This window comes from Chlamydotis macqueenii, chromosome 10, assembly GCF_036417535.1.
Source record: "Chlamydotis macqueenii isolate bChlMac1 chromosome 10, bChlMac1.mat, whole genome shotgun sequence".
In the NCBI taxonomy this organism is placed as follows: Eukaryota; Metazoa; Chordata; class Aves; order Otidiformes; family Otididae; genus Chlamydotis; species Chlamydotis macqueenii.
In genome coordinates, this window is record NC_141565.1 from 23,341,176 (window position 1) to 23,361,645 (window position 20,470).

General features: G+C 43.4%; 1 protein-coding gene across 3 annotated transcripts in view; it reads right to left on the reverse strand.

The window, feature by feature from the left end:
* The window catches only part of FGD5 (FYVE, RhoGEF and PH domain containing 5), a 105,337-nt gene that overhangs the window by 60,837 nt on the left and 24,030 nt on the right, over positions 1 to 20,470 (reverse strand). For all 3 annotated transcript variants that reach the window (XM_086755451.1, XM_086755450.1, XM_086755452.1), the window contains exon 3: positions 6,714 to 6,843. In XM_086755451.1, coding sequence (XP_086611577.1) covers positions 6,714 to 6,843 — 130 coding nt within the window. The remainder of the gene's footprint in view (positions 1 to 6,713; positions 6,844 to 20,470) is intronic.

Below are 20,470 nucleotides of genomic sequence, written 5' to 3' on the forward strand. Positions count from 1 at the left end.
TGTATGTGTGCATGTGTGTGTGTTTTAATATATGAAGGTTAAAGGTTTGCAAAACAGAATGATAATGGAGTCTGGAAACCAAGCCCACTCAGTGGAACTGGATAAGGAGCAGCAAAGGCAGGTTTAGGTAATGCTGCCACAAGACAGTAGCTGCTGCCCTGCTTGCTCTGAGGCCTTTGTGGCTAAGCTTAGTGTTCCCTTTTTGTGTGGCTCACAGGACCACTCCATCTGCCATACTGGGTTGCTGTCCCCCTTTTTGTCCACTGCCTTTTATTTTGATACTTGGGAGAAGGGTGGAGCATCTTACCTCCAGTGCTGCCTTCTCACAAAGAGAGCGTTAGGGATGATTTCTGTATGAAGTTCCCCTTCATGCCCTGCTCCTCAGCACATCACCGTATAATGATAATGAGCACCCTTCCAGTCTGGCTAGGATTAGATATATTAAACCTAAAGTCCTAAACGGCTAGCCAGGATGCTTTGGGTTTTCAGTGGCGTAAAATCCAGCCAGGATTTTAATTCCAGGCCTGAATTCCCTTTCTTTTATACCATTTTGCTCTGGTTACATGCTATTCGCCTTGCTACAGACTTTCACGTTTTGCCACCAGGGTAAGATCACATCTCTCGTATGCTGGGTGTATACAGTTCCTTGTAACATAATGCTAGTTTTACACTAAACTCAACAGTACTTGTGTACAGATTGGTTTACGTTTAGATTTCCCATACAGTTAACTGGCAGGCAGATCTGTGTTGTAGATGAAAGAAAAGTCTTTATGTTCCAGTTATGGCTTTATTACTTGTCCTAGGATCTGTATTAATTTATTTCCTGAGTGCTTTATAGACTACAATTCTTACAGTTATTCACCCAGATTAATCACATTATTTTCTTACTCTTCAGAGATTCCCTTCAGTTCTTCAGATCAAGCTCCTCCTGCATTTAAAGACAGGTTTAAGACAGTGTTCTTAACAGTTCCTTTGCCTACTGCCTTAATGTAGGGTTTGCTCTATGTCATTCCTAACTATAACAGAGTTCTTAAAATAGCTGATGTTGCTATAATATTCCTGGCACCTCGTTTACCCAGCCACTGCCCAAAGGCACCTTGTAAAAGAAGGCTCAGCCTCTTATCACTGTGGTACAAATTGTGCCATCGATTGCGGTCTAAATGCTTTCCATTGACTATTGGGGTTATTTTTAAGCTTGTTACTTTGTTTAATCAGCCTGTGTGTGACACAGTCTGGATTAAGGTGCGCGATAGAAATGGCTCTTGAAGCCCAGTCCAAGGCAACACATTTTGTAGTGTTGTTGCAGGACCATTTGCATGGCTCTCTGCGAGATGCTGGAAAAATGAATTCTTAACTTGGCAGATGGGTTCCTGCTCCTTACCAATCCCCACAGAACCCAAAACCTGTGCTTCATCTCCATGTATTGCTTCAGAAAATTTTCACACCACCATGGGGCCTCTGCTGCATCTCCCAGCTGTGGTTTGTCCCACAGGTGTATGTCCTTCCCCAAGCCTAACCTACACTCCCAAGTAGAGCTGTTAATGTGGTGGTGGGAAGGCAGGTACATTCCTGATACTATCATCTCAGTGAATCCCTTGAAAGGCTTTATGTTCCCACAGTGAACCTAAAGGCTAGCACCTAGCTTTCTGCCTTGCCTGCAAGTTTGACCTCTAATCTGCATCAGACTTTTTTTCTCTCCACTGGATCCAGCATAAAAACCACTCCTCCCTGCTGGGTCCTTATCTTCAGCCGGATGGAGGGTTAGGTGTGGTAAAAGAATTGTCTTGGGGCTCCCTTCAGTTTCATAACTGTTGGGGGTTTCAGGAGGCTAGTGACAAAAGGGATCAACTGGTCAGAAGATCTGATCTTAAAAAGTATCTCCAAGAAGGGAACTGTCTGAAGACTCTTGCTTGAAGATTCTGACACTACAGTGAGAGGCACGGGCTATAGAAGGGTAGCTGATGAGCCAGCATATGCAGCATCTTCCTGAAACTACTGAGACAATTAAAAAACTCCGATCATAACCAGCGATAGATGAAACCTATCTGGAATGTGTTGATGTTAGTTCACTTCAAACCATGGAGCTGAGCTTCTCAAAAGCAGACTTTCAGGATTATATTGTCTCTGTTTCTGGTCTTCTTTTTAAAAATGGAAATTCTGAGACTGCTACAAAAACTAACTTCTGCCAAAGGGAACTCTGTTTGAAGTTGGGGTCTACTGAAATCTGAACTATTAAGGTCATTTCCCCTTTAATGCCTTTAATGCTCATTAGTTGCGTGCATCCAAGAAGGACTTATTTGTTTTTAGCAGTAAAGAACAGTCACAAAGTTCAGGTTTCAATCCAGCTCAATGATGAGAGGAAAAATCTGGGGTTCTACATCCTGGACTTCGAGCGTTTGCCTAGTGAGTGATGGTTCAGAGGTAGGAGATAAAGAGAAAGTCCTTATTTTATTTGATGTGAGTTTTTTGTTCCTAACTGGAATCCTAATTCAATTTTTTTTTTCTGTAGGCAGCTCAGATGCTGTCATATAACCTTGAGAGCACAGTACAGAAAAGCCATGTGTCACCTTCTAATAAACTGGGAGGGATTTAATTAAGTAAACATATATAAAAGACACATGAATGAGAAATGGCCCAGGAACTCTTCTAAATTGGCTTAGCAGGAGGAAAAAAAAAGAGTGAGTCTCAATCAGTAGTGTAAGTGAAGGGCATCACTTTTTATAATATAACCAAGTAGAATCACAAAGCTTAAGAAAATCTACAGCATTCCCTGCCTCTGAGTTCTCTGGGTTGTTATCATATGCCAGTGGGATGAAGAGAAGGAAATACTGTGCTTATTTAACCAGAAAGAATGGATTTTCACTGTTAGTCTTACATAGAAGAATCAAAACCACCAGGTGACTTCTGATGACAAGTGCTCAGCTTCTCAGGGTCTGAGGTACTCTCAGTGCAGTAAAGGCAAAAATTCAAAACCCACCTCCCATTTTACATTTTTATTCCTGCCCCATTCAAATAGGTTTTTAGTAATAAAAATTCCTGTAACACAACAGAGATGAAAGCCCCTCCTTTGTTTACTCTTTAAAAGAAAGCTGATAATGTAAAAAATACCTCAACACATATTATTAGCTATGATTCAAATTGTTTACAGAATGGGGGTTCCAGCAGACCCTAACAATTTCTCAGCACTCTTGTGACTCTGGTCCCCAGGAGACCAGGGATTCAAAGGAGACAAGCTGTAGGAACAATACCAGGAAACGTGTGTACAAAGCTAATTTTAAAAATTATATTTACTTATAGAAATGAGCCTTAAAAAGAAACATCTTGCGATTCTCCAGTAAGCAGGCTAGGAGAAGGCAGGTGAGAATAACCAAAGTATGCTGCTTGCATTTTGGTACAAGAATTCTTTCATGACAGTGAAAGGCAACAGGCAGAATCCAGCTCAATGCAAGGCTGTTTCACGCCTGTATTTAAACTAGGTTTCCCTGAGGAGGAGAAAAACAGAAATCAAACCAACAAGCCCTAGAAGGTTTTGGTTTTTTTTTTTTTTTTGTCTGTGTGCGTACATGGTTTTTAAAATCCAAATTCAGCTCTTAGTAGGCCAGCCCAAAACAGTTGTTTTAACAAGATTAGCTCATTTTGAAATCCATGGTACTATTTTTGGCATCCAGACCAACATGTCTCTGCCAGTTCTCCCCAAGTGACAGTGCTTCTCAACTCTTTCATGTTGTACAGCCACTCTGTGTTTTCCTGAGGATTTTGCTCCAAGGGATACATGACTTCACTGGGGAGCTGGACAAGTTCTTTGTGCTTTCTCATTACAGAGACAGGTTTTGACAAGGCAGCTAATGTTCCCTTGGCACCTAGAAGATTTCCGTGAGGAGACAATAGAAGGAGGCGGGAGCAGTAGGGTAGGAAAAACAGTCTTCTGTTAGTCCTTTGTAAAGACAGCAGTTCTTTCTGAGACAAGAGCTGTGGACAGATGGAATTTATCCCGTTCATTCTTAATTACAGTGGACTGGAAGCCCTTGTCTCTGACAGAGAATCTGCAGTGTAGGCTGCATGAGGCCTTGGAAGATTCTGGTACCACTATTATTCTGTGGCTGGCATGGGCGAAAGACCACAGTTAAAAATATTGCATCCTTCATGTTAGAACCCTGCACTGACTGTGTTCCCTAGGAAACTGGGTCTTCCCTAGCCATCTTTTGATTATTGCTTCACACAGCCTGCAGCAGTGATGCTGAGGCTGTTACAGAGTGGCAACAGAGTCCTGATGCTAGGTGGCCTCTAACTGCCGAGATTAGGTGTCTCCTTTAATAGATTGTGTCCTGGGGACAATCCTGGTTTGACAGGATGGTTCCCAGGACCCCCTTAGTCTGTCCAAAGTGATGCCTGACCTAGTGAGGCTACAAAAACAAAGACACTCAAAGATGTCTCAGTGCCATTTCTCATCTCTAGATCTTTTCTTGGTCCCACACACAAGCACATCCCCCTGACTTGCCTTACTAAGCCAATGGCTTATCCACATATGAAATTACTGCTGCTCCAGCCTCTTTTTAGAGTCTGTAGCTAGAGCCCGGTAGATTGCAGAGTGGCTAGTCTTCCTACAGCCAGCTTTATAACAGGCAGACCAGATTATGTCTACTCTCCTGGCTTGATTCTTGGAAGAGTAAATAGCTACATGCACTAATTCATCAGCTGGCTTGGAAATATGGCCTGTACTCAGATGGAGCTGTTTTAAGACAGCTTCCCAGGAGCTTGTGGAAGTCTGGTCCTGTGTACTGTGATCCTTGCTGTCAATTAGCCTGGGAAGTCAAGACCAACAAACCAACCAGATCTGTTCTGATGTTCTCTATCAGGCACATGCAGACATCTAGTTTGTGTTTGCCTGAAGAAGGGGAGGGATACCTCCAGTTAGACTCTGAAGCACATGCATGTTCTCTAAGTGCTGCTGCCGTCTGTGACAGCTACACAATGTGGTTACCCCAGCACAACAGAACAATTAAAATACATGAGATGCAGTAAGAGAGACATTTAGAAAAACATCATTTCCTAGTGTCTAGAGTAAAACCCTACAAAAAATGGCAATAAAATTGGTTTTAGCAGCCTTGAGTTTGCTTCCAAGTGCATAATGATTGCATGCATTTCCCCTGTGACAATTTTGTTGTCACTTCTCCACTGGCATCACAACTAAGAGATGCTGAGAAACCTGACCAGCTTAGATAACACACTAGCGTATGCTCTATAAACACTAGTGGTTTGTCGGCTAACTCATAGAACTGAAAGGAAAAATATTTTTCATTTAACTAGCAATGTCAGAAATGTAAAGGCTTTTCCTGTTCCAAAACAGTGTGAAAACAACCACCCAAAACATTTCATGAATCTCAGAGGAAAAAAGATAAGGTTGCTTGCAACTGTTTCATTTGTTTCTTGTCAGCAGGGACATCAAACCACAGCTTTTCCTCTGGTACCAGAGACAGCTCAGCACCCTGCAGGACAGACCTAAAAGTGATAACAGCATACGGGGAGATCAAAGGGAGCTACTCTCCCTCAGAGATTAGAGCAACAGCAGTTTTGTTTGCCCTTCACTGTCATTCTGCTTGCAGTTTCTTTTTCTATTTCTCAAGAACTGGTGTCCTGGTAAGGGGAAAATTCTCCCCTCTCTCTACACGTGCCCCTAAACAAAGCTTCACATTCTGGAAATGCCTGAAGAGATCTGATCTTCCTAGAATCAGTATACTTGTGCTTGTCCTTGATGAAGTTGACCATTGCTCAGCCATCATTTGGTTTTGAAGGAGCATCTGCACATACTTTTGCAGGCTCTGACACATGCCCATGACCAGACACAAGCCATCTGCAATCAGGAGGCCACATAGCTGTGCTGACACTGAGAGATCAGGCCAAAATGAATGGCAGAGAGAGGTGTGGGAAATGCAGATTTGCTATTTTCCAATGCAGCCTTAGCTCCTGGGTCTCAAATGGGAAGACTTCAGTAGAACATACCCATTTGTTGCATGCATACCAAATAGGCTATGAAGTGGGTGCTTGTACTCAGGAACACAGCGTTAAATTGTTAGGCTCATATTAGGTTTTAAGAACGCACCAAAACACAGTTGAATTTGTGCCTAAAACTGCTTGATGCCGTTTCTTTAACAACTGCACTGTTAGCTTACTAGAGGTTAAAACAGCCTTGTATGGTCTTAAGCTATGGTCACATTTCCGTGGTCTTCTCCATAATTTGTTTAAGGACTGTTTTATTAATCAGAAGTGAGTAAAATAAACCCAAACAGGAGTGTATTTTCCCATGATGACAGAATTTTGAGATGGGAGAGTCCTAATAGATAATTTACTCCATCTCCCAGCCAATACAGAACTGGTCCAAATAATGTATTGGTAATTGTTTTATTCAATGTTGGTTTAAAATTCTAAAGATTACCGCAAAATCCTTCTTCTGAGTGATACATTTTTCCTGACATTCAGGCTTTTCCTGCTGGCTATGTTGCCTCCACTGTCCATCTTAGAACTGCAGTTCTTTGGCTTTGCCACATGCTATAGGGATAATTTGTTGCTAGTGCGCTGGAGGAGTAAAGGATGATGGCTGCAACACTTCTAAAAGACCACCAGGCAAAAGCAGAAAGAGTTGAGAATCCAGGTTCTCCTGCAAATTGTTTCTCCCTCTCTGGGTTTCACACACTCTCCATTTTCAGCTCTTTTACCTTGTTGAGGAGGCTGGAATCACCTGGGCTGCTCTCGTCGTCTTCTGAACTCTTCTGTTCCTCATCTGATGTGACAACCTCCATTGGTATCACAGAAACTGGGCACACCTTGTAGGGCTCAGTGTAGGCACTGCAGAGAGAAAGAACAGACTGGCTCACTGTGTTATTCCCAGACACTCCCTGTTGCTCAGATGTAACAAATCCACACGTTGCTCAGCGATAACCAGTCATGGGGCAGAGAATCTCCGCAAACTTGCTAGGCTTGGAAAGCCAGATTTCTCAAGCTTTGGGTTTTTGCTGCCAGGTTCAACAGCAACCATTTAGGCAAGTAGAAGGATCTGAAAGGAGCAGTGTGAAGTGAAACTGCTCAGCCTTCCCCAAAGGATCAATGTTCTGGCTCAGTTTGAAGCAAAAAGTTCATACTTAGTTGCAACCAGAACTGCTTTGTTCCTCCCCAGTCAACCCCTCAAAATGGATATAATAAAATCATTCTAACATTGCAGTGCTCTTTAAAAATGGAAGGTAGATATTGTAACAATGGATTTTCTGGGAAAACATCAAAAGCATGAGAAAAGTATAATTGTAATACCAATGTCATCAATTAAAGCACAAGGTACTCAGATCCCAGAATCCTTGAGTTGTTTCAAGGGAACCTGAATTCAGCTCCAGAAGCCTGGAGAAAGCCGTGCAATAAGAGCACTGGATCTGGTGTGTAATATAGGGCAGTGACTTCCCAGCATTTTCTTTTAGAAAAAAAAATATCTTTTTTTTTTAAATTAAAATCACCAGTGATTTTAAAACCTCCCCAAAGCATGACTAGAGGTATATTCTTCAGATGATGCCTGCCCTTTGCCTTAGAAAGGTGTCTTTTAATGCTGATATGAGTATGTCTAGCTCCAAATTCCAGATACTGGGTATTGTTAAACCTTTGTCTGCTGAATTGGAGGCAGTCTTCTAAATTTTGTTACTGTGCAGGTACTCACAGGCTATATTCAGGTTGTCCCTTCATTTTGTCTTTTATATGAAATAGGTGAAGATCTTGGTGTCTTACTATGTCATGCCTCCTATAATTTAATCATTCTAAAATCTCTGAACTTTATTGAATTACTAACCATGTTAGCACCAGTTTTTACTACCAGCCAGTTTTAGTACTGTTCTTGGTACTGCAACACACGACTCAATATTCCAGCACTGTCAAAACAAGTGCCAAGTATACCAGTGGTAACACCCATCTATTCCTACCCGACTTTACTGTGTTTTTACATTCAAGGATCAGATTAGTATTTTTGGCCACAGTATCATTCAGGGAGCTTATATATAGCTCATACGCCAAGCCTTTTACATTTCCAGGGGCAGGTTCCAGTGTTCAGCCAACAGGGCAAGTCTGTTGCCTTGAGAAACAAAATCTGACGTCCCTGTGTGTTCCAGTAGACATCTTGGCCAACCAGGTTGGTCTGTAGTGCGGGCCTGGCTTACTCAGTGTGTGTAATTTCTTTCGTTCTCATCTCCTGTGAAACATTATTAATTTGCTTTCACAGCTGTGCCTCATCTCTTTATTTTTCTTTGATCTCCCACTTGGGGATCCCAGATGTGAACAAATCCAAAATTTCAAAGCCAGTGCTAGAGTGACAGGAGGCTGGGCAAAGATGGGTTAATGTAAGTGGGAGGGCAATGAAAGAGACTCCCAGGGCCACTGACCAGACTCATATTTCCTTTCTGAAAGGAAACTCCCTTCATATCTGCATTCACTTCCAAGCTGCAAACAGGGCTCTGTGTCGCCCGTGCAGGTGCAGCTGCCAGCCTTTCTTTTATGCCACCAGCTTGTCCCTTGTGTGCAGAGTCAAAGAGCTCTTGCAAGCTACCTGGTGCATTTGCCATGGCTGGGCAAAGGGCCAAGCAGCAGCACTGTTCTGCACCATTGTCTTCTCTTGTTTATTATTAGTGTCTGCAGTTTTCCAGTGTGGGCGGCATCACGGCACTTCCGAAACCCTGCCTAGCTACAACAACAGCAGGGCCTCAGCATAAGTGAGAGCAAGAGCAAGGCAGATACAGGAACAGCTCAGCAAGCTTATTAATAGGTTAGCGAGTATCTGTCCTTACTTGCACAGCCTTTTTGCAATTTGTAATTGTTTGTCCCGACAGACATGAAATTAAGTCCCTCCCTCTCCCCTTTTCTCTCTCTCTCTCTGATAAATGACTGCATTATGCTAATGTAAGAACACATTATAATTTGGGAAGAATGCCTCAGTATACTGGGCTGGTAATCATTGTGAATGGCATTATTAAAGGCTTATACAGTAGCAAAACTTGCAATATTGATGAACTGTTGCATTTATAGTAGGCCTGCAGTCCAGTGGCACTGGCTTATGTTTAAAGAGAAGTCTCAAAATCTTACGGGTCTCATTTGCACATGGAATGGGCACAGGCATGTTTGCGCCACGCTCTCCGTCTTGCCCTTCTCCAGCCACTCTAGCAGCATTCAGGTCTTTATTTCTGAGACTGTTCTATGTTGTCATAGAGCTTCTGAGCAGTACACCTTTCCTGATACTCAGCATGTGTTTTACTCCAATGAATTAACATCCTTTCATCCATTTTATATCTCTATGCTCTTGTGGGCTTCTAGCAATCCTAGCTCCTGAAGACTTGAACTGTGCACAGGAACGGGATCCCCTCCCTCGACCTCCTGGCAATGCTTTGCCTAATGCAGCGCAGGATACCATTAGCCTTCATCTGGGCACCTTGATTTTAGGTGTCCATGAAATACCTTTCAGTGTAAAGAATAACCTTTTCATGGACAAACAGTAACTTAACTTCATAAAGCGGTGGTAAAGTGGAACCACCAAGTTAAATTGCAAGCTGCAACCCAGGATAACACAAGGAGGCAACTCTGTTAGACAGGACAGAGTTTTCCAGCCCATCTCCCTCAGGACACATGTCCAGATCACAAACCCTACAGTCACAGGTGGTACTTACTGGTTCCCAATGACAGTTTCTGAGAGCAGCATTAGGACACAATCTTAAAAATGACCTTAAATGTTTCCAGGGATGGGGCATCTACAATCTCACTAGGCAACTTGTTCCAGTGTTTCACATCCTTAGTCATCAACCACTTAATTACACCATGGATCTAAACATGCTTTTAAGGTAAGGAGACCTATACAAGCTCACATGTAACCCATGTGCCAATAGGCATAAATTTTTTCAGTCATCTGATTTTGGTTTTATTCTTTCCACAGAAAGAATATTTTTTTTTTGCTTTTAGTCGTTCTCCTGTCATTTCCCTGACTCTGTCTTCCCTCCCTCCTTGAAAGAGTGAGCAGCAGGGGTTGCAGCTTTGCTAGGAAAGCATGTAGACATTGTTGATCATGAGATTTTTCTCAGTCAAAAAGTTGGACAGGCCCCATGAGGTGCCTCCAGCATAATATCTTCATGACCAAGTGTCTTCTGCAAATGTCAGTGGCATTATTAGAACCATAGAATCACAAAATCACAGGGGGATTGGAAGGGACCTTCAAAGCCCATCCAGTCCAACCCCCCTGCAAGGAGCAGGGACATCTCCAACCAGATCAGGTTGCTCAGAGCCCCGGCCAACCTGGCCTGGAATGTTTCCAGGGATGTTTCCAGGGGTGGGGCATCCGCCACCTCTCCAGGCAACCTGGGCCAGTGTGCCACCTCCCTGTGTAAAAAAATTTTTCCTGATATCCAATCTAAATCTACCTCCCTCTATTTTGAAACCATTACCCCTAGTCCTGTCACAACGGGCCCTGCTGAAGAGTCTCTCCCCATCTTTCCTGCAGCCCCCTTGAGGTACTGGGAGGCTGCTCTCAGGTCTCCCTGGAGCCTCCTCTTCTCCAGGCTGAACAGCCCCAGCTCTCTCAGCCGGGCCTCATAGGAAAGGTGCTCCAGCCCTCTGATCATCTTCGTGGCCTCCTCTGGACCTTCTCCAACAGGTCCATGTCCTTCTTATGCTGGGGGCTCCAGAACTGGACGCAGTACTCCAGGTGAGGTCTCACCAGAATGGAGCAGAGGAGCAGAATCACCTCCCTCGACCTGCTGGCCACGCTCCTCTTGATGCAGCCCAGGATGCGGTTGGCCTTCTGGGCCGCAAGGACACATTGCCGGCTCATGTTCAGCTTCTTGTCCACCAGCACTCCCAAGTCCTTCTCCTCAGGGCTGCTCATTCTCTGCCCCAGCCTGGATTTGTGCTGTATTAGGAAGTGTGGTTAAGGCTAAGAATTAATTAACAGTTGTGAGATATGAAGTGAGGCTGAGTTTCACAGGAAGTGCACTTTGGTTGCTGGTGGAGGAGGGGCTGAGCAGTTCCTAATGAGAAAACCCAAGCAATTCCTTGTATTTCACAATGAAATGGGTCTAAAAATGATGAAGAAAATCCCAGACAGGAAGGAATACAGGAAATTACCTCCAAATCTGTGATTAGGTAATTGCAACTGGGGATACAGGCCAGATTTTGTAGTGATTGCCACCTTGACTTGGCAGGAACAAGCGGAGGAGTTTGATAGATGAAGGAGTAAAGTGTGAATAGGTTACAGCTATACTGCCTACAGTCAGTAAAGACTGTAGTTACGCACCTCACCAGCAAGTCTCAGTGGTCTGAATTACAAACTCTGCTTCTTGCATAAACCTAGGACACAACAAATTGCTAGTTGTTGTCCTTGTCACTTGCTATTTCATTTGCTTCTTCCCTTGAATCCAGATCAAGCAGGGCAGTGCTACTTCCCGATAGCTGATGAGACACTTACCTTCTGTCTTCTCAAATAGCCTATTCAGAACGGACACCAGCTGCTGCACTGAACCTACAGTAGCCTGAACTATCAGCGTTGCAGCATCTCTCAGCGCAGCTGCCACCTGGTTGTTCCCTAGTGCTCAATTACTAAAGGCAAAATGTCTTGGTGTTGCCATCCCACATCGCTGGGGATGTAGGGTTTGCCTGTGAATCCATCAAGTCTAGAAACACAGTGCCCCAAGAAACCCTTCTACTTTTGAGGGCAGCAAAAATACACAGAGTGTATAAAAAACCTCACCTTCCTGATTATTGTGGATAATCAGCATGGACTGGACACAAGTCAATAGGATGTGTTTTTGGAAGCAACTACTATTTAGTTGTGCTGAATTGCAAGGAAAAAACCCACAAAACCCCACACTTTCACTAAGTTTATTGTCAGAACCCTGCAAGGAAAATGTCCCTCCAACGGGTCTGAGAAGGTGGATAAATAAATAACATCTGTCACGATGCCGTAATAGCATCGGTGTTTATTGAAACAACATGGTTGTTCATCAGCTACAGCAGTTTTCTCTTCCTCCCTCAGAATTCAAATGCATCCTAGCACTTTGTGTGACTTACATGGCATATCTAAGTGCATGTAAGATGACACCATTACCTTAAACTACACCTGCAACAAAGGTAAGATTTTCTATAAAATTAACCATTACATCTGATACAATTCATAATTAAATAATTAGACATATATAATATATAATTATATATCATAATATATGAGTCATAAATGTTCAAAACCTTATGTTTCTTTATTCTGCTAAATGATATTTTTCTTTAGCTCATTAAAAGCACTGCTAAATAAACTTACTGCAAGCAATAAACTTTAATGCAATGGAAGATGCTAATAAAAATGTGAGTGTGGAGAATAAGGGGAGAAATAGTCACAGAGTTGGTAGTATCTCAATAGACATGGCAATCTCCAGCTAATTCTCTTCCTTGTAGCAATGATATGGCTGAATGAGAGCAGGCTGCAGGCACCTCCAGCAATTGTCTGTAATCATTCCAAGAGTTAGCCAGCACGACAAAGGAAGCAATGGGCCTTCTGGGACAGTGTAACTTTAAACTGACTGAATAAATGCAAGAGGAGGTAGTGCAACAAGAGTATTTTATTTAGCACCAGTTAGATTATAATTAGCAGAGCTGCTGATAGGTACGGCATAGGGAGAAGCTGTATAGATGCACTAGTTATCTGTGTACCTGCACCTGTGAGCACGTGTTGGTACATCAGGAAAAAGGTGTTCTGAACTCTACAGACTCTCTGGTTTTCCTGCCTCTGTAGTGATGTTTATTTAACCTCAAAGGAAAAGGATCTGTGGACCAGTGGAGGATGAAGCCATCAAGGAGAAGGAGGCTGAAATGATCATTGTAATAGCACTAGCTCCTTTGTTAATAAAGTCAAGAGACAAGTTTCTACTACCTATGATCCCTCCATAGCACAGGTTGGGACAAGAGCACAGATGGTATGTGTGTGGGAAGTGAGGGAGCACTGCGAAGATACACAACAGATGTGAGACCTCATAGAACATGATTCACAGACAGACAAATACTATTTTGTTTAGCTTGAATGTGCAATTCTCAGAGATACTTGCCCTTCTTTTAATTCTACACCTGTCCTTCAAATGACCTTGCAAATTCTACCCCATTTCTCAGCAATGATCACATCAATTCTTTACGATTTTTAGAAGCTATTCAGTTAGCATTAGTAAGATGTAAGGTTTAACTGGGGGATTTAAGAGTAGCAAAAATACCTAGCCAAGTTTATTATAATAAAGACCTAGGAAGACCATGTATTTCTGTTTGCATAACAACACAAATGCCCTTGGCTGCATGCTCATCTCTTGGCCACACACAGAAGTGATATCTTGTTTCCACCTTTAGAATCACCAATTGCCTGAAGAAAAGGAAAAAAAAAGCAAAAAGCTGAGTTGGTGGAAATCTAAATGCAAGGCCTGTCACTTCCACTAGGTGATGTAAGTCCTCTGTACCAGTAAGGATCAGATTCCCTGCAGTTTGCTTTCAATGAATCTGTACTTCAAGTGATGCACCCTGAGAAAGGCTCATAAATCTGCCTTGCCTTCTGCTTCATGGTCTATGTTCCAGCAGTGATCATGAGGGGAGAAGGGGAGTGCTCTTTCCTGTAAGATATTTATATTAATGTATGCCTGGAGCTCTCAGTTAAGCTTTATGATACCTGTGGAGTATCCATCCTTTCCATCAAGTGGCTCTTTATACATCTGAAAAGCAGCTGGTTCGGCTGCTAAGATGTGCTGGCAATGTCCCTTGAAGTGCCAGCACAGTAGATCCATCACAGTGTCCATAAGATATGATCATGTGTGTTGGGACAGACTTACAATGTATTTCAGCCTTGCAACTGAACCTGCTCAGACAGTGTAAGGGTGCTAGAAGTTTGTTGGTCAGTCAAGAGCAATTCAGCATCTCCCTGAAGCAGTGAGCACTTGTGTAGGGTTCAGATGTTGTGCAGTTTTAGTGCCACAGTGATTCCCATGTTAATCATACAGGAGGGAGCAGGCCAGTGGGAGAGTCCTGTGACTGGACCCATCTCCAGGGCAAAGCAAGTGTGATGTGGCCAGTGAGGACATCCACATTCCCCCATCGCAGCTCCTGAGCATCTCCTTCATTCTCGTATCTCCCTTCGGGGACAGGGGACTTCTTCTAAAATTGGATTTCAGTATTCCAAAATGCAGTTTCTGGAGAAAGATATTGGATGGCTTTTCATTAATCACAGAACTGTAACACATTGTCACCAGCCAGTCTGAGTTAGCTTCCTTGGAGTAAACTGGTTTCTTTTGTAAGTAAGTTTCAACATACTTTTAGTCTAAAGAATGGTATGAGCAAGTGAAGCACTTAAGGAACCTCTGCTGTGTTTATCTTTGAACCGAACCCATAATTTCTCTCCATAAGGTATATACAGCGTAAAGGACGATCCAAGCTAGTAATAATCAGAGGTCAGGCAAAGGATACCTTGCTTAATTATTTCCAGAAATAGAGTCCAGGATGTGCTCAGGTTTTAACCATTGTGGCAGCATTCAGTTAACGACAACTGATTGCCTCCCTGCTGCCTCCCTGTTGTCTTTCGCTCTACACCCCTAGTCAATGCTAGGATAGAGAAAGAGAGAAGAATATTTGCCACTATCTTTAATAGGATTTGGGGGGAGAAGAAAAAAGGGGGGGTGCAGAACCTTTTTTTTTCTAGAGATCCTGCTGATTTATTTTCTTTGCATCTGTTGCAAACTTCAAATTAGATGATGCAACTTAATTACCACCAACATACTTGAAGGGTGAAAGAGCCTCCTTGTTTATTTCCCGAAAATTTCTTATGGTTTCAAAAGTGCTTGCAAGTAAAGATCAAAGTAGCATTTGGTCCAAAATGTCACCACAAGATGAAGAAAGCAGTAGAAGAAGCTGGAAACCACATCCTTGGTCCAATTCCTGCAGTGGAACAACTGCTATTAAAAGCTGGTTGTGTTAGTAATTATCAACACATGGCTCATCATATTCACTGTCTCCACATAGTAGGAATAGGAAGTAAGTGAACTCTCTGGGTTTCTGGCATAAATACTGACTTCTACTCTGCCTTTTGTGGGGGACATAATGTCTTTTTGTCTAGGATGTTTCATCCATTCATTAGCAAAACCATGGTTCTGGATTGCTAAAAACCAATTATTTCAATTCTTTGCTAAAGAGAGGCACTGGTGTTGAGTTCAGTTAGGCCTAGATCCACCAAAGCTCTGAAATGAATGTCAGTTATGACCCTAAACATCTTTCTGTGTGTATTGGCAATTGCATTGGCAATGATTTGCCCTGAGTCAGCAAAGCAGGTTGTAGGAACTACCTAGGAAGGTACAAGCAGTTACTTTCTCTCCGTGGGGTACGCACTCTACAAGTAGCACCTCCCTGAAGCCAAATGAGTGGTGATGAGCTTGACACATGAATTCAGAATCAGATATGCTCAGTTTACAAATAACTAGTAAATGGCTGCCATAACTTTCCCATTCACAGACCCCAGCCTGTGCCCATTCTGACTTCTCTGTTGTAGGGATCTTAGTTCATAACTGGATAAAAAGTACTGGATGCAGGAGGGAGACCAGAGTCTCACCTGGACACAGTTGGGTTATGCAAAGCCCACATATATAAAATTGCCTCCATTCAGGAGGGAGGCAAAAGAAAAAAAAAAAAAACAACACTCCCCCTCATCCCCCCTGTTATTGGACCAAATGGATTGATTGAATGCAACTTTTTTCTACATGCAGTGTCCCTATCCCTGGTTTTATCTCAAGTCACATGTCCAGCAGTTACTAGTTCAAACTCTGTCTTTCTGAGACAGTGATATCCTTACTGCAAAAAATTGAAATCATAGGAACTCAGTGCAGTGATGGGAACTGGGAGAGGCAATGGGGTGCTGAATGACTCTATTTTACGAAAACTGATTATTTATTTTCTTATATCCATTTGTAAATTATTTTTAAATTCATTCTGCAAAAGGAAGGCTCATTACTGAAGGAAATTCAAGTCCAAATGCATTTAAAGCCAGTAAAAGGAAATGCCTCTTAGTGCAGCATGTGTTCCGCCAGTCAGTTCCCTCTTACGGCAGATCATCACGGCAAATACTGCAGCTGAAGTCTGAAAAGGGCAGGAAAGGCTGCTAATGTCTGCTAATAACATACCTAGCCTGACAAGGTAAGGTAACACAGGGATGATCACATTTCACTCTCTGAGGTATAAGCTGTTTGCCTGCCAAGGCCAGATAGGATTTCTTCCTCATGCCACAAATGTTTCAGTTTGAATTTTCCTCTTTCTTGTTTTGGTGTGGTGCAGGATATAGGAGAGGAGAAGATTTTTTGCTCCTGTATGTAAGGGTTTTGCACTGTCCTGAACAACTTCAGGGACAAAACTCTCCCATCATCTTCATCACTGATCCTGCAGGTGCTCACAGAAAAATGGTGCTGGTGCAGGTCTAATTCTGCAAGGGAGTTCAGGCAGTGAGGAGCACACAGGGGTTTGGGCTCTGTCTTAGGGAATGTCTGGCCCAGTCTGGGGCAATATAAGTAGGGGAGGGATAAGAGAAAGCCTGACAGTGAGGATTCACTAGCCATGTCCCACACGTGCTGGGATGGATGGGCTGCTCTCGCTTTGAGGCACCTGCACAACCAATCCATGTTTCGGGCTCAGCCACACGTACCCCGGGGTGCACCGCTGTCTGCGAGCACGATTCCCCTCCCTGATCCTGCAGCTTTAAACCACTAGAAAAAAACAGAGCAACAGTAAAAGCTGGGCATGCCTGAAAACAAAACACAGCGTCCTTGGGCCTTGGACAAGTGACACACCCCCGCCCTGCTCTCCCAGGCACGCCGGAGAGGCTGTAAGCTGTGGCGGCTTCAGCTTGCGCTCAGCCTGGTCCTCCAGCCCTTGTCCTGCATTTCCTGTAAACAGGGAACATGGCCTCCCCAGAGGTGACCTGGCAATGAACTAGCGAGGGCTGACGCTCAGCCGCACCGCACCCATTGCCCCACCATGCCAGAAGGTACAATGGGGCAGCTGATAATACATAATAGGTTATTAAAGGCAGCTCTGCCCTTTATGGACTCCTTTGAGCACATTATTTACATCACATGTCAGCCACCACAGAGCTTTTACTTTCATTAAATCATTAGCTTCACAGGCACCCAGAACTTTTCTATCCAATAGCACCAGCAGAGGTTTTCCTTAAGGCATCAGTACTGCTCTTCTTATGTTTCTCTTTTTCTTCTTTACTTTGCTAAATCACAGCCCTGTTGTTCTCTAGCACCCTATTGTTCCCCATCCCTGGTAACTTTTTGCTATGTTGAATCCTTGCAATGCTTGGAAACCTGAGCTGGGAGGGGCAAAATGAAGACCCGAGTGTTTGGCAGTGACGAAAGTCTCCATTTTGTGCCGTGAAGCTCTCCTTCCTTCCCACACTGTGCAGGCCATACATCTGCATTATGTTGAAAATTTCCATACTGCACATCTGTCAAGGGACAGAAGATAGCAAGGAAAACATCCACTAATTATCAGGATGGGTTTCAAGTGATTTGCTGAGCGACCCCTAGTCACAGCACAAATGGCCTCCGACAATGAGACTGTTCAGCACTTTTCCCCTATTCTCTTCTGTAAAACGACTTATCTTGATGAGTCTGACTTTGGATACAGTGGTGTAAAACTGGGAGGAACTGACCCTGACTTTAGTGGAGTCACTTTGTGTTTATACTTGTGATCTTTGAGCAGAATAAGACCCTCTGATATCACTCTGAACCCTCTGTAAGACTTACTCCTCTCACAGATGTCAGAATACGTCAACCACCTAGAACTGCATTAATAAGGAGAAGGAAAAGATATCTCCTGTAAGAAGTGACCTTCAGCAAGTCACCTGATGGTAATCTCAGAGTGTGATAAGAAGTACACCTCTGAGGGGAGACCACTGAGAAGCAAAGCTAAAACCCCTGCCCTGCCTCAAATTCTTAGTTATTATCTTCAACATGTTTAAATTCTTTGTGCTTTGGCTGTAATTTCTGTAAAGTGGTTAATCCCAGAGCAATGTCATGTTTAAAATACAGGTAGGACTGAAGACGTTGGACACTGTAGATTCCTACCAGCATCTGAAACAGAACTGCTCTGTCAGTCTCCCTTGGGGCACAGTTTTGCTTCTGTTCTTCCTGTTGACTGCAAACTAAAAGGCATTTCACTATTATGGTCCAGTCCTTAAGTCAAAGAGGGATGGGTACCCCCACGATCATGCCCATGCTTATTTAAGTCAAGGCACAGAGTAATATTTATATTCATGTGGCTAAGATACAGAAATCTCCCTCAACCATTTAACAGTTGTGTTTGCTAGTCTTGCTGTTTTCTGCCGGGCGTGGAATTCTTGAGTTAAAGGCTCTCAGTTGCTTTCAAGCAGCCAAGCTGGCACGATTTCTGCACAAAGGCAGACACTACAGAAGAACACCAACAATGGAAGATTCAGGCAGTGCTACTTGCCCAAGGAATTGCAATTTATGAAAGAATTGCAGATAGACACTTCAGAAAAGGGTCTGCATAAATCATTCTGTGGAAGTTTCGCAAAGGGAGCTAGGCAGAACAAAGGTATGTTTGTAACACGCAGTGGGCTCTCCTGGAGATGCTCAGTGTTGGTGGACTGGTTCTGCTGTCTTTCAAGCATAATAAAGAGTTTTAAAGTTTTAAATAGGTAAGGATCTGGGTCCAGATGTGTTTTGTGCCTGCACAAGGTTATTGACTACACTGAGCTGCACAGAACTAGAATATCTTAGAATCATAGAATCATAGAATGGTTAGGGTTGGAAGGGACCTTCAAAGGTCATCTAGTCCAACCCCCCTGCAAGGAGCAGGGACATCCCTGACTAGGTCAGGTTGCTCTTCACAAGTCCTGTTTGTTAGTGCCTTTAGGTTTGTACAATACAACAGCTGCTCTGTAGTTTTGCCCATATAGTCCTGAAACTCAGAGTACAGCTGGGACTACACTATTGATTCTGGAATCCAGCCTGGACTGAGATGTCATTAGATGTCAGTCGTTACAGCGGCGAACAGATACAACTCATTAGAATCCTTTCAGAAGATCCAGCTTAGTATAATTGTTAAGTGATAACAGAAGTGAAAACTCAAAGGAGGATGCCAGCTTGGAAATGGTGTCAGTGGAATGCAAACATAAAACTGAATTTGCTGCAACCAGAATTTTTAGTAATCTACTTAATAGAAATCTGAATTATTGGCACCTCATTCCAAAAGATAGCAGAACTGGTGGAAGTCAGATGGCTTGGTTTTGTTGTGGGAAACATTCTTGGATTTTTTTTAAGCTGTTTGGAGTTGGCTTAAAATTAGTATTCCTAAAACCTTTTAGATAACACAGAAAATGATGCTTTCAAAGCATGTATGACAGTTTTCGGTTTTTCTTTTCTTTATTTTAAATAAGCAGCGAAGGAACAAGACAAGATGAGGAATGAACTCTGTTGTGAAACAGCACCCCATGCAATAAGGGCAGAGGAGCAAGCTTCAGCAGCATTTTAAATACAGCCTCCCTAATTCCTCAAGAGAGCTTAAGACTGTTCCTCTGTCCCTCTCTGATCAGATGACCCCGTGCTTATGCCTCCCACACAGGCTAAACTAGCACTGATTCTTGCCATCATTCTTCAAGGGGCACCCTCATTGACTTCACCGATGTGGCAGAGAGCTCGGCAAACAGACCAGCGTGGGAAGGGCAGCCCAGACTTCTGCTCTGGTGGCGAGCAGAAGCAGCCAGCAATAGAAGCGGCATCAGAACTGTCAGCCCAGGGAGCTTGTGTAATGATGGGGCCAGAAGCCACAGCCCAGTTACAACAGCTTGAAGCAAGAACGCAAAAGACAAGACCTGGCCCTTTTTGGATGGTCAAAGCAATTTTCTGCAGCTTAATCTTGCTTCTATCTCTGTAATAAAGTGTGCAGGCAGATCTAGGATTCGCTCCACATTTATTAGTTCACTTTCCAGGGGGGAAAACTCCTTCTCTTTATATGTGTGTTTTACAGACAGAAATGTGGCAGCACAGCTGTAGTATGGAGAGTGAGGTTATGCCTCCATTACCATTTGACTAATAAAGCTAGGGTGTGTGGCCTGGGTCCTCAACCTGAAACTAGCTGAGCAGCAGAAAACCAAATAGGTATTGCCCAGTTAGCTATCTGGATGGGGTCAAACAAGCCCCTGGAACAATGTAGAGGAAGAGGATGTGGCCAAGGTCAAGGAGGAGGATGGGACTAAGTAGTAGTGGAATAAATCAGCTTAAATTGTTTTAACACCACAGTCTGGGCTTTAAGGTGGGCTGCACAAGGCCATGGAGCCATGGCAGGTATACACACATCAGTGTGTCTTGGTGTGTGCACAGTCCTGCTTATCTCTGCAGCGTATTCTGCAGCCACTTTGTGCTTACTTTTCCCA